We start from the raw sequence: 16,809 nt of genomic DNA on the forward strand, positions 1-16,809 counted from the left end.
TGTAATTAACTTGGCATACAGATTAAATGCCAATCAGTATTTTTCACACTGTTTACATCATGTGTGTATTTTTAACAACAGTTGGTAAAAAGTGTGTTTATGTTTAGATTAAAGGGAAGATCTCCAGTGTTAAGAGGAAAGGGTGGGGGTGGAGACGGGCCAGCAGTGCACTGCTCGTGGCCGTCAGTGTGATAATGGATCATTCTCACAGTCTCCTGTAAGCTTTCGGGGGGCGGAAAAAGCTGCCAGCCTCCTTTTATGTGTCCTTCAGGAAGAATTTGGAAAAGGGCTGGTTGGGGGTGCAGAGAGGGCTGATGTTTGTGGTGGAGGTCTCACTACATCTGCTTCAAACTTACAACATTTAATCAGCATTACCAACACTTGGGCAGTTTGTCAGTGCAAGAAGCAAGCTGTCACGCATACTTAATAATTAGTTTAACACAGTTTGTCAGCTGGTTTGTGCTAATTTAAAATCCCCCTCCGCTCAAAAATGTGTTTTTCTTATGTTTATAGCTCCTCAAATGTCTGACCTTGACAATACTTACTTGTATCTGTGCAAGGCTTGTCACTAGAGAGATGTTTTCACATTCCTCTACTGTGCACTTCCGTACAAGCTGAGATTCAAAGTTACATTAGATATGATCAAAAGTCGTAAAAAGAAACTTGAAACTTTGATCTGTGGAGCCTTCACTAGTCAACCTGATCCAGATTAAAAAAACAAAACACATTTTTTTATGTGGTAAAACAATTTTAAATAAATTATGAATTGTTATAGACTTTAAATACCTTAAAATTGGTCTGAGGGGACTTTAATTATTATTATTTTGTCTTCATATAGAGAAATTGGGGACAACATTTTAATATAGATACCTTGATCAAATTATAACTTTGAATAGTTATCTATATGCAATCTAATGCAAGTGTAGAAGACAGTGTGTAAGAGTTCTTTGTTCTACTAGAGTTAGTCTGCAGTCTTCTCCTCTGTCTTTTTGTTGTCCTCATATGCTGTAAATTCATTAAAAAAAAGTGATTAATCAAATGACCACAGAGTGAGCATTGGCCCTGGAGGTATTCCTTTTACAATGTTGACAATTCTGCCATAATAGATGAATAAACAGAATAATTTGATATTATTATTACCACAGTCAATATAAATGACAGCTTTCTGAATCTAGATATACTCCAAGAACATTTTATATTACTTTTGCAAAAAAGTACAACCTCATTGTCTTAATGCCTTGAAGAAGATTAATAGAGGTTGCTGTATTGAGGCCTCTGGTGTTTTATTGAGGAACGAGGGCGCCTCTTAGTGGCAATAATGGAGAAGTGCAGTTTTTTTGTGTGGCGTTCTCCACAGGAGCAGAATCTACGTCAAACATGCTCAAACTTCTCTTTTGAACCAAGTATTTATTGGTGTTCATATGTATTTACACATCTTTTAGTTTACATCAGATTTTTCGGTAACGCTTTATATTAAGGTCCTTGTAATAACCATTAATTAACAAGTAATAAGGCCCTTATAAGTCTTTACAAGATGCTTGTTAACATTATTGTGTGATTATAAGCTTATATAAGTGTTAATAATGGCATTACAAATACCCATGGCCCACCCATTATGTCTTTGCCAAATTACAGTTTGGCAAACAACTTAGGCTCAATGGTCTGTTTCTGATTTACTTCTACATCACACATACACTTGGACAGTTCTGTGGTAGCATAGTTTGACAACGTTTCACATTGGTAGATTTAAGTATTTGCTTACAGGGCCCCATCTTGTTGTGAAAATGTCCATCCTAAGATGAAGGTGAGCCGTTATCTTCTTCTCCATCACATATACCTTTTTCACTCTCCTGCCACTGGGGTATAGTAGGAGGGAGTGGTTTTAACCACAAGACAGTTATCATCTTCCTAGCTATTAATAATAGGACATGTAATAGATACAGCTTCCTTTTTCCCCTATGATATAAAATTGTGGGGTCAGAGGTAAATCAATGTTTAATATAGAAAATAATTATTTCTGAATCCCTTCCCAATAATTCTTTTTAACTTTGGACAGTCCCAAAATATGTGTGTGTGGTCATCTATCTGTTGACAGTCCCTCCAGCACAAATTTGTTTTATCCTTTAATTTCCAATCAAATTCTTTCCACATTGGGCTACTGGTTATTTTATGTCCCTCTTCACATACATCTTCCCAGCATATATCTTCAATAACAACATTCATTTCTAACTCCCATTTCCCTTTTATATCAAGAGTGCTCCCCGACATCCACAAATTTAAACATTTGTAAATTTGTGAAACAATCTTAGTACCTTTCTTTTATTTTATAATATTTATGAACAAAGGAGTGGGTAAGTACTTTTCAGATCAAATCTATCTTGCAGTTGTTTAAAAGACCGCAGGATTTCCCCTTCAAAGATCTGGTGTATCATTGTAAGCCCCTTTCCCCCCATTCTTTAAACCCAACGTCCAGTTTGTTTGGTTCAAAGTTCACTAGACCTTTGACATTTTCATTGCTCTTGAAATCTCCAGGGGGGCTCCAATCCTTTTCTTAACAATGTTCCAAACTCTTTGAGTGCACTTAATCCTTAATCATTTTTAATCTTACATTTGCTTTGAGTTTTAACATGCTCAAACTTAAATTTACTTGTAACATTTGTGAATATAGTTGATTGGGACACTCTTTTGTGTCAGTATTGGCAGCTGTATATATTTGTGACAACAGAACAGAGGATTTCCTCTTTGTTGGGTCAGAGGAGAAGAGATACAATCGGTGTTTAGGATTTTCTATTTGACAGAAAGATTTTAATGATGAAGTTTTTGTGGATGTAGACTTATGCAAACTGTAGAATTCAAAACTTTATTTCTAAAAGAAGAAAAACAGTTGTGAAAGGTATCTAGTGTGAACTAAAAATATTTGATGTTTTTCTTTGTATCATTTCTGTTTCATCTCTGATTTCAAACAATTGAGAAATATAGATATTAATTAAGCTTAAATCAACATTTTTATCTACTAAGTACTTTGGTCCTATGTGGGTTTCTGAACTGTCATTTTATTTCACTTCATATAATTTTGTGTCTTCAAATCGCACAGAACTATTTTTGCCGATTCAGTGGTCTGGAGCCAGGCAGTTCAGTACAACAACACAACAAACCTCAACAAATACTCCAAGAAGTTGAGTAAACTTTTCCTGCATCTTGAGGTGCAGCACTGCACCAGTGAGCATTCATGACTCCAGACACCTCCTGAGGCACAGGTCACATTAACCAAATATTTATGAAACTGTATTCTACCACCTGAGCCGAGTCGAGGCCCGACCCTGCTCGGCTCCTGAGCCTGAAGCGTTCTCATTTGTACTGAGTGATTCACTTTAATTTAGTTAATTTGCATCTGAAAGAACAAGACGTGGCAGCAACAAGAAGAAGGAAACAGAGGAAGATTCTGAGTATGACCAGATACAAACTTAAAGAGAGCTTGGTTGAGTTCAAGTGACGATTAAATACAATAAGGAAAAAGAAAAACAAGTATCATAATGATAATGACACAAGACACAAGCTTTATGTATCTTTATTGTCGCTCTGTTGATGATATAATGATGGCCTCCTGGGACCACAGTGCTGCAGGGTTTGGGAAGCTCCTCACACACAGGAAGCTCACACTGAATACAATATGTGTACTATATGTTTTCAGAATGTCAGAGACCATTAACATCAGTGGTGTTAAAAAAGTGTGAGAAAACAAAAATCATTATTGCTTGGCAAAACATGCTATATTTAATCATCAATTTATATTGTGTCAGACATGGACACCAGTACAAGTAAATCATTAATCCTTGGAGAAATACAGTACATAGTTTCATTGCTTCTATTCAGTTTTATCTGAAGGTAAAACAACAACATACAGTGCTGTGAAGTCCAGAGATGTTCCACTTTCGTCTCACTACTTTATTCCTCTTGCTTCAGTAATCGGAGCGTTTTCAGGATGTTTTACCTCCAGCGTGCAGGCTTGTTTCCATTGGAGCATGTTGAGTCTCGCAGATTTAGATCCTCTTGCTGATCCTTTTGAAAGTCACACCCTTCTCTCCTGTAGTTGTGCAATTCTAGAGGACAGAGAACACAGAAACGATTAGGAGACGATGAAACCTCTATTCAGATTTTTGAAACGATCTGAGAGAATTTGTCTCAGTGAGTATTACGGGGTCATGCAGCTTCATGCTGTAGCACATGTGAAGGGGACTTCTCTTACCATCACTAGCTTATCGTCAATGATCTCTGCTACGAGGCGGTACTGAGGAAACTGTATCAAAATCTTCCCGCCTTCCATAGTGACAGGAGCCTAAAGGTCACAAAAGGTCACAAAGGGCAAAATCCAGTGAGCTCAATTACATGAAAGTTGTGAATATGTGGTAGACTTGCACCTAAATGATAAATCTTTATGCTCATTTATAAACTCACCGTGAATGTGGCGCCCGTCATCGTCACCAGCTCACATTCCTGACCAACAGTGAACTTATTGGACCATTTCCAGTTGGGAATGGTTTGTGTCCAGGTGAAGTCGTTCCCATCCTGAACCACCTCAGTTACCACTTTGTGGTCCGTCTTGGCATTGAGAAGCCCTGAAATACAGACGTTTGAATGAACAAAGATTCACATATACCCATTTATGACTTATGTGTTTATAAAAAAAAATCCCAATACCTATTACTTCCAGAAACTCCTCATAGTTGTCTTGACTCTCCAGCTCATACTTCCCAGCGAAAGCCATGACGATGAAAGAGAGGAGACGAGGTGAGGAAGGAGTTTATGAGACAAATAAAAAAAAAGGAGTGGCTTGCTACAGATTCTTTCTGTTCTTTTTGAACTGCTGCTATACCTGCCCCTTCCTCTCCTCTCATATCTACCTCAGCATGTGTCAGCCCCACACTTGTGTGATAAATGTCAGCTGTGTTTATCAAAGACATTTTGACTGTTCAATACTACGATGTTGTAACTTTGCAAGAATGCAAACGGTTTCCTGCCTGTGCCCCCGGTTTTTCCAGCACTCTGCAAGTTTGAGCATGTAGCAAGTAAAAGGCTTACAACATAAAATACAGTATGACTTTGTACGTGCTATCAACAACCTTTAAATAGAGGTCACACGTGATTTCAGCTTAGAGGGAGACGAAGTTAGCACTTAGTTAAGGCATTTGAGGATTCAAGAACAAGACCAAAAACAACTCAAATAACAAATAAACCTCCACCACCTTGCTCACAGTGAACAGAACAATGAGATAAAATATTGGTATGTGGTTGAATAATGAGCTGTCAGTGTTGCAACTGATTACATTTTATTGTTGGTTATTCTTCTTCTTAATTAATTGTTTAGTTGCTAAATCTGTGAAATGTCAGAGGGAAAAAGGAAAAACTACAATTTCACAGGGCTGTTAAGGCTGCTGTAATTAAAAAAAATAAATCATATAATATTTATTCAGTTGAATAATTATATACATAGAAGACGTAGAAACGTAATTTTTTATTCAAAAATGTATTTCCTTACACTTGTAGACTGGAAGGTCTGTAGCACCTGATAATTTTACAATTTTCTCAAAAATGGGAAAAAAATAGCACTTAACAACCTGATCGGAAACGTGAAACAAATTAATAACCTAAAAACTAGATTATTAATATAATAAAATGTTCTGACTTATATTGTAAGAACATTTTTACAGATAATGTTTTACCTTTCAGGTGGGTCTTTTTTTTTTTTTTTAACCAACCAAGACTAATGTGTTAATACAAAAAATAATGCTTTTTTCTTGAAAAAGTAGATTTAACTTTTATTGTCATGTTAGTCTACTGAAAAACAGAAACATTTGACACTGATTTCATGTGTGTTAATAGGCTTTATGTAGAATTTGAAATTTACAACAGATGGCAAGTGGTTCATTATTATGATCTATTTAAATTAAATCCCTATCAGGGGGAAATTAACCTGCCCATAGCCATGCTGATTGGTCGTTGTGCTAGGATCTATTAAACCAGAGTGGATTTGAAAGTAGAACATTTTGGGCTTTTACTCAGTTGCACCTCCATGAATGATGGTTAAACCACTGTTTAAGTTAAGTATTATTTCTTGGTACTTTGTACACCTCTGGTGATTTATTTCCTCAGGGCTTTTGATCACATTATTGGGTTTTACATTTGCGATCAGGTGAAGTGCAGATTTTATTACATTTAAAGTCACTGTTAATTTTTTCAGAAGTTATTACATTATCGGGTGCTCCTAGGTCTTTCACCTTGCACTGGGCCGTGGCTGATCCATTAATGTAAAATAAAATGTTCAAGTGGAAGGGACAAATACCTAGGAAGACCATGTGCCTGAAAGGGCTCTCAGGATGAAACGACATAGTGCAGCTAAATTAAGATTTGGACTTTTTCAGGAGAGCCAGCTCTCTATTTCTCTCTTATTCAAGTATGAGCTGCTGTGCTTATCAGCTCCTGCATTCACCTTCTGACCCCCTTTATCTTCCTCAGTTTATTAGCCTAAGTTTCTCTAACACAGAGTGCAATGAACAGTCTGTCCTCTTAGTGCTTGATGAATGATGTTCCAAACACCTCAGTCATGAACACATACCGTATAATAGCCTGGCTAACTAAAACAAATAAACATGACGGGAAAATCGTTATGATATTTCCTACAGCATTTGAAGGCACCATGAGTGTCTTCCGGTTTCGTTATTCAAGTCTGTGTGGGTGGAAAATAGCTTTCGACAAGTACAACTGTAGCCCGAGACGTTTATATTTGTGATAAATGGCCTCCACACTCGCAAAAGACTATTTAGCAGACCGGCTGTCGAAGCTGAGTGAGAGAGAGTTCAGAAGTTTCTACCTGAGGCTGCTGCTGGACCGAAAAGTGTCGCGGGATGTTTTGAGATCTGGGATAAGCGACCGCAGAAAGTTGGCAGACATCCTGGTTACAACCTTCACCGAGGATGGTGCTCTGAAAATGACTGAAGAAATGCTGAAGCAGACTGAATCCGACTACAAGGCACGCAAAACAAAAAGTAAAGTGTTCACACTTACCCTCTGAGGCAGTATGACAACAGTTAGCCTATGATGGCTACTGTATGTGGCCATCATAAACAAAAACACTAGATATATGTTGTTAGAGAAATGCATTGAGGAAACCCTTAAAATTGAATTATCTGACACCAACAGAAAATCCTCACCTATTTCTCTGTGCAGATCGTTTGATGGGGAATGATGAGCAGGAGACGTACAAGTTCTCAGTATTTTATCACAATACGTCAAGAAATGTGCATTTTACAGAGATCCCTGGGTTCAAAACTCACTTCCCTGATTTACATGATTAAGGCGGATCAGTTCATGAGGTCTGACCCCCCTTCTGTCCCTCGAACCCTTTTTTTATCCTGACAATGGTTTACTAAGACATGAAGGTAGATTTCTTCCAGGAAGTGCCGCCTTCTTGATCCGCTGATTTGTCAGTTTTAATCAATATCGGGACACGTCAGGTCACCGGGCAGAGAAGATAGTTACCTCCTCTCCTCAGCACACTGTGTCCTTGACCTGGCCTGTTCCCCAAAACATTCAACAAAACCTCCTGCCTTGTTATGTCTTACAGAGATATGCCTTGGAGACACAGATGTTGCAATGTCCACACAAACTATAAAATATGAAACACAATATATTTTTGGGATTATAGAATCTTACTAAGTTTAAACAGTTGGGATACATGTATTTAAAGTAATCATAGTTTTAAAACAATATTAGCACATTATCATTGTATCACAAGCATCTTACATGATTAATATATTAATGCATAGAGAGAGGGCACACACAGTGAATTACACGTGTATTTGATAGTGACCCGATAGTGACCTGCGTCACGCACAGAGACAGACAAAGAGACAGACAAAGAGACAGAATAACAATAATTAAATAAAAAAAAAAAAATACAATATTTTTTTTATCAATGTCAATAGCCTAGAAATGAAGGCACCCATTGATTTTTCAGGGCTCCTGATTTCTGTTGACTCTCTTACTGACATGTTATACCAGAGTTAGTGTGAGTACTAACTGTCTCAAATTAAAGTACAACTTTAGAAAGTCAGGACTCAGAAGTAACTGTATCTGGGTAAGACATGTAGAGTTGTCCATGGATATGACCATATGCACCATGAGTAAGTTCTTTGTTTTTTTAGACTCCATTGTATTGATGAACAATTGTGGAAAATGACTTGCACTATTTTTAAATTTTACATTAGGCGTATGTTTATAGATGCTGTTTTATCATTCCAACATTAGAAATCCACAGTTTGAAAGTAAAACTTAAAAGTAGAACTTATTGTTCAAAGTATTACTGGTATCAAAATCAGCACTTGAAGGGCCTCTGGACCCCTCAAATCACTGTGTCAGAGACATATTGGTGTTGTTTATTTTCAGTGTCTCTTCTTGTGTCCCTGTGCTTTGTAAAGTGCTCGAACATGATAAAACATTTAACAGACAAAATGACCTAGTGTAATATGTGACCAATGTCCATCAGATACAATTTGAATATGGAAAGGAATATTTTTTTGTTTTTTGTTTTTTGTTTTTTTAATGATCCAGTTTATCACCAAAGAGTGTTTTTTCTTTAGGTCACTATGTGGATGATTACAGAAAAGTGCTGATCTACAGAGTGAGACATGTTGAACCAATTTTGGACGAGCTCCTTTCCAGAGGGGTTATTGACCAGGACAATTATGATGAGATCAGCGCTCTCCTGACCTCGAAGGACAAGATGAGGCAGCTCCTTGGTTTTCTGAAATGTGATGAAGACAAAGACATCTTCTGCAGCATCCTTGAGGAAAAAGATATGTTGCCGGCGGTGGCGGAACATGAGCAAGGTCCAAGGTTTGTTCAGCTTTGTTGTCAATATATATACAGGATTGCACTCACGCCGATGTGTAAAAATGTGTTGCACTGCCATGTCTACCTTGATACTTATTTAAATACTAAAAATTAGTAAATTAATCAACAAAACTTGACAAACAAAACAGACTGGAAAGACAATGAGTAAACAGTTGTTATTTTACCTTTTCAGAATTGAACGTCAGGGGAGTGCTAGCAGACATGGATACCAGAGCATGTTTTTGATGCATTTTGATGATGAATTAATGGCTGTGAGTAAATCATTAGTTGTCTGAAGGATCCTCATTGATTATTGGGTATTCGGTGCCTCTCATCTGATCCTCTTTTATTCTTGAGACTTGTGGTTTCATGATTACACAGAGACAATATTTAAAACATGATTATTAAAAAAAGTTTACAGCTCAAGCTTTAATATTCCAACAGGTAATCTGACAAAATCCAGCTTGTTTTTTGAAGAAATATGTAAAATCCTTAAATACTCTTTCATCTCTGGCTACAAAAACACTAACTTTACTCCTGTTAAAGATACACACTGAATCTATTGTAAATTAATCTTGTTGATTCTGTTACCAAGTGGCCTTTTAAAAGTAGTCAAAGATCCCCTGAGGCTTACTGGATTAAAGTGGAGCCTGAAGTGAATGTGGATGTGGAGGATGCTCCAATTTACAGGTAAAAAATCAAGGAAAATTAAGATGTTTTTCTGTGTTTTAATAATACCAATACATTTATTGTGGTAATGTTACATTTTACAGCAAATTTAGCAATGTTTCTGTTGGTCTGAAATTCATTTTTACTAACAAACTTACAAGAATTTGTTTTCCCTTTTACAAATTAGCCTCCAGTCCGAAGCAGGTCACTTTGAATGCAGTGTCTCTGGCTTTCGCTGGGTTTGTAAGAAGAAGGTGAGCTTCAGGTACCACTTTGGCTCCTGGGAGGAGCACATAGGAAGAATGGAAACCATGCAGTACAACCCCGGAGGTCCCCTAATAAACATCACAGTCGATAGTGGAAAGTTTGATGAAGCTTATCTGCCACACTGGATCTGCACAGGTAAGCAAACACCATATAACAAAAGCTGTGTTGTTTGATAGTTTGTCTGTAAAAACCTTGATGCACTTTTGTCTTTTGTGCAGAAGACAGCCCTGGGATTTTAGACCAGATTAGAGTCCTACACATAGATACCTGTGGTGACTATGTGGAACAAGTGTCTGAGGTCACTCCATCACATGTCAAGCTGTCTCAGCCAATTTTCTCTCCCAGAGGAGTCTTGATGAGAGCCGGCTTTCCAGTGAAAATTAACTGTAAAGTGTTAATATACAAGACCAACAAATCGTTCCTCACTCTACACGTCTACCTGATCCCTCGAGATCCTGCTCTACAACAGGTTATTGCTGTCATCATGTTGATTTATACTTCAGAACAATGTTGGCTACTGTAACATTTAAGCATCTTTGTTCCAACAATGTCTTTTCCCCCCACAGACAATAAAAAATATTGAGTTACCCAGTGGAAGCAAAATGATCCCAAAGCCATACCCACAGAAGTCCCTGAAGATGCGTGATCGCTTCGTCCTCTCAGCCGACGTGGACGCCGCAGAAATTTACCCTGAAGTATGTTTCAACTGTCATTCAGCTACTGATGGGGCTTTTTGACCAGAGCCGGTTCCTGGCTGGTGCCCAATTGCAAACTTTTCTTTGGTTTTCCCCCCTAAAGAGCTGGCTTCTGGCCAGTAAAACTGGTTCCACAGTGGCTCCATGTCTGTGCTGGTCTTGAACTGCTTACTTCAGGGGCTGGGGGCGGGGCTATCTGACCAACAAGGCCAACTTAAAAGAGACAAACTAAAATGTGTATCATTCATTTTGTTAACTGCAATGTGATTGATAGGGGTGAGCTAGCTTGCTAATGTTAGCGGGCGATCACTAGCTAATGTTAACCGGTGATTGCTAGCGTGCTAATGTTAGTGGGCTAGCATTAGCATACAACAAAGCCCAACATTAACATCTTACATTCAGTGTTAATAACAATGTATTCGGCATCTGTAGTGATCAGAATGAACAGCACTGATGTGTTGTAGAGACATGTAGTCTGCCGTTGTTTATACTTGCAGAGAAGGCGGAGACTTACACAGACCTTAGCAGTGTGATGTAATGATGTACCCCTCTGTGGAAAAGCAAACAGGTTCAGAGCTGGTTCGCGAGTTGAACCAACTGCAAACCAGTTCTAGCTCCGGCTCCGAACCGGCCCTGAAACTGCTTTGGTCAAAAAGGGGTATGAGTGAACTGTGGTCTAAAAAAAAGTTATATAGAGTAAATCAAAGCTACCGCCAGGATAATGTTATCTCAGCTGAACATAAACTGGGAAACAATTTGCCTGGCTCTCTCTGACTAATAGTCCACCATATAACCTTGTGTAAAACTACAACTTGCTTGCACATATTGATGAAAATAAGGATCAACAGAGCTATGCTAGCTGTTTCCCCCTGCTTCCAGTGTTCATGCTAAGCTAAGCTAGCTGTCTTCTGACTTACTGGACAGATCTGCAAAATATCTAACTAGTCCTTTGAAATGCCATGTCCAGTAATTGCATTTTGTCTTACAGCTCCTGTATATCCCTTGGGCTTCAAATATAGTTGATTTAAAATTTACAATATTAACACATTTCTTACCTGAAATATTGTTTTATATTATTTGAAATATTGTGTGGTATGTAATGATCATTTGAAAGAATTTAAACATCTTAAACTCAGTGTAAAGTCTTAACTCCTTTTTGCTTTTTATGTATTTCCCTCTCAGAATTTAAAGCTCAGATATGACGGCTGTGACCCAAACTTCTTCGAAGTGTTCATTGAAAATCCAGACAAGCAGTTCTTGCTCACACTCGGACACGGATCTGTACCAGTATGGACCTCTGTAATTCGACAAGGTCAGGTATTATGATAGTGTATTTACGTTATATAGAAATACTGTCATGCAATACATAAACCAGTTAATCAATCAAATATACTTATTTTGTTTTCTCATTTTATTTCAGATGATTATAAATACACTGGAGATTTTCAGGGGAAGTATGGTAAGACACTAAACGATGACGATTTAAATAAAACAAACATGAAATGTCATAATACAGCAGATCATGAATTTTTTCCTGCTTAATACTTCTAGAAGAGGAGCTTACCAAAGTGAGATCTCAACTTGTGAAGAGAGTTTCAAGAGAAGTGATTAATCAGCTGCTGGATGACCTTTTAAAGGATCAAGTCTTAAATGACGAGGAGAAAGACTCGATACTTGACGAGAACAACACCTGTGCAGACAGGGTGCGCTGCGTCGTCGACGTGGTGAAGAAGAAAGGACGCGAAGCCAGCAGGAAGCTTTTTACTCACCTTCAGAGCAGAGACCCTACACTCTGTGCTGAGCTGGGGCTGTCCTGTGGCCTCCCTGTTTAGCCAGGTAAGGTCTGTCTCCGCAGAGTTAACCAACATTAATGAACTAGGGAGACCTTCATCTTATCTAGATCTCAGTCTATTAGTCCCTGAAAAGTGCCCAAGCTAGAGGGATCTTTACTACCTTTTTGTTTGACGTCAAATGTTTGAGGTTAAGTGAAAAGTTAAATATAATTTTGAATAGTAATCTGTTATTTGTATTTTGTTGTTCCTGCAGTGTTCAAGCAGAGCAGGAGAGGAAATGAACAAAGAAGTTGCCCCTAGTTTATGCCACAGCTGTCCTTTATCAACATCATTAGTAGTTACCGTTTTTTTTAATGTTTCTGTAATGGTTAATACAGCAGTATGTAGAAGCTCTTTAACAGAAATTATATTTTTAATGCTAAAATATAATTATTGTTATCCATGAACCTTCAAATTTACTGTTTTACTAAAAAATCTGTAAATATAGTCAAGCACATTATTATTTCTTGTTTAAGATGTCAAATTATAGTTATTTACTTGAATTCCTGAACAGAAAAATTAGTTTTAGTGGTTGAATGTTCTGCTTGATTAATTTCTGACTTCTTCAATGTGCCAGCTTAAATCTTGCTATAAAAAGGTGCATTCAGTTTGTTGCCAGATAAATAACAATAACATTTTAGTTTTAAACAAGCGTTTGAAAGATTTCTAAAATATTTGTTTTCTTGTTTTTATGACAGGTGGTCTAATGAATTTGTTGTCTCATTTATTTTATTTATTTTTTATTTTTTTATTTTTATTATTAATCCATAAAACAATGTGAAAGAGGTCACTTGACTTACCCACAGTTTGCAGCTGCTCCTGTTTGCAAAACACAACAGCTCTACCGTGAAAAATTATTAACTGGCACAATAAAGACTAGACGCCGTCACCAACCACAACGCCAAATCAGGCCGGTGGCCCCTTCCCTCACCTACTTCTAATAGAATAAAACATATAAAAACCTGGAAAAGTGTTAAAAAGCCCATCTGGTTTAGTTGCTGCTGCAGTGGGAGTCTCCAGGACCACATACATGAAAAAGGAGACTCCATCATGATGTCATCAGCATGGAGTATTAAGCAGCTAAAGAGCTACAAATCAGGAGAATATGAAGAACTGGATGTCTAAATGTAGACGATACCACAAAAAAAACCTTCCAATAGGAATCTAATGAATGTATTTATTTTGTTTGTTTTTGTTTATAAAATCTGCAAGATTTCTTCAAATATCATTATTTCCACCCCTTACATATCTGCACTATTGCTTGCTTTAATTACCTTTGTTTGCATAAACATGATTTTGTAATCAGATTTAAATAAATTATTTTTTATTAAATTGTTGTGCTTGATAATATCTTTTAATATCCTCTGGTAGAACCCTGATATTCCAGACATTTTAACTTAATGTTGTTACATTATCTCATAAAACAGTACACAGGTTAATGCTACAGAATGAACACAAATATATTGAGTTTCTGTTTGATTTGCAAAAAAAACTAAACACAGACAGAAAGTTAAATGAAATTCCTCAACTCATTCAAGAAAGGGGTCGAAATTTGAAATTTTTTTAAAATGAGGGTGAAAAAACAGATTTAAAAAAAGAAGGGAAAAAAAGCCACTAATGGGACAGTCTTTATAACCTGTGGAAAAATATGAAGGAGAAGGTGATCCATGTTGTTTCTCATATTAATGTGATCCCTACTTACAAGCTAAAGAGAAAAAGAAGGGGTTATTGTTCATGTTTAAAGAGTGAGCTTCTATGCTTCTTTGCATCAATTCAAGCTTGTCGGCAGGTTTCCAGTCTTTGAATTTTTCCATTGACTTTCTATGTGCCATACCTGAAATAAATTCCTCTCGCTAAGCGTCTGAGGGACAACATTTTCCACACTTCAAATTGAAGAATAAGACCATCTTCCTGTATCACTAGGCAGCTTGATTGATCGAATAGCACTATATCCTATAATAGCACTACTCAGCCTGTGAAACAGCTGTTTAAAATCATCTGTGATTCTGGCGGGAGCTTTCCAAAGACTGAAAAAAGTACCCTGGCAATGTCACAAGGATTATCTGTGCTCTTTTAAATACACACTTATAACATAAAACCCACATGACAAACGTGGTGTTGAGTTTCAAAGACGTGAATTTACCAGGATGGAAACATCTTCTGAAAGCTACTTTCAAATTGCATTGTAGGAAATATAGTTTTTTTTTTTTAGTTTAACCCACAATCGAGACTAAAAGTCTAGAGATATCTGTATCTGCTGCACCACTGCTCCTTAGTGGGACAGATTGGTTATGGCAAAACATAAGATTAAACTCTTCCCCAACAAGAAATTGGCAAACTTTATCAAGCTAATACGCAATGATCACCTTGAAATTGTCTCCAAGCTAACGACGGTGTGTGCTTGCCTACCAAAGACTGAGGAATCCAAACGTGCTCTTAACTGCCTGCCAAAAATCCCACAGTCTAACATGGCTACAAACACATGGCGGTAGTTCTTGTTGAATAAGGCATAGAGGAAAGGGTTGAGAGAAGAGTTGGCGTATCCGAGCCACATGGAGGCCTCCAGCACCAGGGGGCTGACGCTGAAGCCCTTCAGAGGATGGACCACATTCACACAGAAGAAAGGAAGCCAACAGATCAGGAAGACCCCGATAATCAGACCCAGAGTTTTAGCAGCCTTCCTCTCCTTCTTCAGAGAATATGTTTCTGTATAAGCCTGGACTCGTCTGGTGGGGCCAGTTTGGTGATCGCTTGCATGGATCCACCTCGCTTGTCTCTGTGCAGCCTTAAAGATTTTCCAGTAGGCAAACAGCATGAAACCCATGGGAATGAAGAAGGAGATAGCTGAGGAAGCAAAGGCATAGGGGACATGAAACATGGCCAGACAGGTCTGAGCATCCTGTGTGCTGCTGCTTACTACAGCAGGAGGCGACTGCGTGTACATGCCAAGTGAGACACAAAAGGAGGAGAAGACCAGAGGCAGAACCCAGCAGAGCAGCAGCAGCCCGGCCACACGTCTGGGAGACATTCGGGCAGGGTAATGCAGTGGATCGCACACTGCTATGTATCGGTCCAACGCCACGCAGCTGAGATTGAAGATGGAGCAGGTACAGAAGGTGACGTCCAGCAGGAAGTGTGCTCGGCAGAAGCAGCGGCCGAAGTGCCAGCTGTCGATGGAACGCACCAGACTGAAAGGCATCACCAGCACGGCAACCAGGAGGTCCGCCACAGCCAGGGAAACAACAAAAGCATTGGTGCGCGTCTGGAGGCTTTGGAAACGAGCCACTGCAGCCATGATGACAAGATTTCCCATGATGGCAAAGATGGGGATGGGTAGGAGCAGGAACAGGACAGAGACTTTAACAGTGGTGCTGTGAAATAAAGCAGAATCACTTCCGTCAGTAGTCAGGCTGTGGTTATCTGAGGTGTTAGTCCCGGGAATGGAAATCATGATGCAGCGAGAACATCAGCCACTCAGTATCAATCCACGGGGGTCCTGAAGCTCTGAATATCTGAAGAGTCCATTCCAACTTACTATTATGAACGCACCTGATGTCTCACTGGTTCATATAAACCTTCAGCAAAAAGAGATGCGTGTCCTGTCGTGTCTAACCGACTCTTTCATTCGTATGTGTGTGTGCATATGTCCAGTATTGATCCATTGTCAAAACAAAGCCCATCAGGGGTAAATGATTAACTGGCATGTACTGTACCAGGAGTCAATGGGCCATTAGGAGAGTGAACAGGCAGGTATATACAGTTAGATGCCCTATAGCTGAGCTGTGATTTAAGGTCTCTGTCTAGCAATAAACCTTCCTATTTATCTCTGTTCCTCTAAATAACTGCCTGATGTTTGCTCTTTACCTCAGTCATTCAAACTGTGCCCTTCCCTTCACTCAGGACACATCACCGTTTAAAACAAACATCCATTGCTGCTCTTTTATCATCAGATTGATATAACATCATTATGGCCCAAGAGTCTGTGTATTGTGTGTGAGTGTTTGCAGATCTTTGGCAGATGCCAGCGTGTCACATGGTTAGGGAGTAAAGGAAGTAACTTAGGTATTTGAAATACAAAATATGACAAACTATTCAAGGAGAGCTACAGTTTAAAGTGCTAATCTGAATGCAGTCGTCTTAAAACTAGATTACTTGAAGGGATTACTCTATCATACTTACAACACAAAAATGTAATTTATTAAATTTCACTTTAATTGCTGAACTTGGCGTGCATTTCTAACCTTTGTTGTATCCCACAAGCTGGTTATTAGGGGCTCGTCCGTTAATGTCGTCTTAAGATCAAATACATGATGGTGATCGAGAAAGCAGAGTTACAGAGAGAGACTTTGCCTCCAAGCAGCATTTCAGCAACGTTCTATGTTTATTCACGTATCGATCACATTTCTAATATTGATATTCCAAACCTTTTGAACATCAAACATACAAACAAGATGATA

At 38.4% G+C, this 16,809-nt stretch overlaps 3 protein-coding genes across 3 annotated transcripts; 1 reads left to right on the forward strand and 2 right to left on the reverse strand.

Annotated features, from left to right (window-relative positions):
* Window positions 1-3,654: 3,654 nt before the first annotated feature.
* LOC131982157 (gastrotropin-like) lies at window positions 3,655-4,765 on the reverse strand. Its single transcript, XM_059346741.1, has 4 exons — window positions 4,699-4,765; window positions 4,456-4,616; window positions 4,247-4,336; window positions 3,655-4,100 (listed from the first exon to the last, which is right to left on the reverse strand). The coding sequence occupies exons 1-4, from the start codon at window positions 4,763-4,765 to the stop codon at window positions 4,041-4,043; spliced, it is 378 nt and encodes a 125-aa protein (XP_059202724.1). The 3' UTR covers window positions 3,655-4,040.
* Window positions 4,766-6,534: 1,769 nt separating this feature from the next.
* Window positions 6,535-13,911, forward strand: LOC131981830 (NACHT, LRR and PYD domains-containing protein 1 homolog). Its single transcript, XM_059346319.1, has 11 exons — window positions 6,535-7,043; window positions 8,637-8,892; window positions 9,083-9,161; window positions 9,485-9,579; window positions 9,746-9,960; window positions 10,044-10,294; window positions 10,392-10,520; window positions 11,703-11,832; window positions 11,941-11,979; window positions 12,072-12,356; window positions 12,567-13,911. The coding sequence occupies exons 1-10, from the start codon at window positions 6,791-6,793 to the stop codon at window positions 12,350-12,352; spliced, it is 1,728 nt and encodes a 575-aa protein (XP_059202302.1). The 5' UTR covers window positions 6,535-6,790; the 3' UTR covers window positions 12,353-12,356; window positions 12,567-13,911.
* Window positions 13,912-14,017: 106 nt separating this feature from the next.
* On the reverse strand, window positions 14,018-16,678 carry LOC131981409 (trace amine-associated receptor 1-like). The gene has a single exon (XM_059345682.1). It carries the CDS (start codon window positions 15,801-15,803, stop codon window positions 14,715-14,717), a length of 1,089 nt encoding a protein of 362 aa, XP_059201665.1. The 5' UTR covers window positions 15,804-16,678; the 3' UTR covers window positions 14,018-14,714.
* Window positions 16,679-16,809: the final 131 nt, after the last annotated feature.

This window comes from Centropristis striata, chromosome 12 (genome assembly GCF_030273125.1).
Source record: "Centropristis striata isolate RG_2023a ecotype Rhode Island chromosome 12, C.striata_1.0, whole genome shotgun sequence".
Lineage (NCBI taxonomy): Eukaryota > Metazoa > Chordata > Actinopteri > Perciformes > Serranidae > Centropristis > Centropristis striata.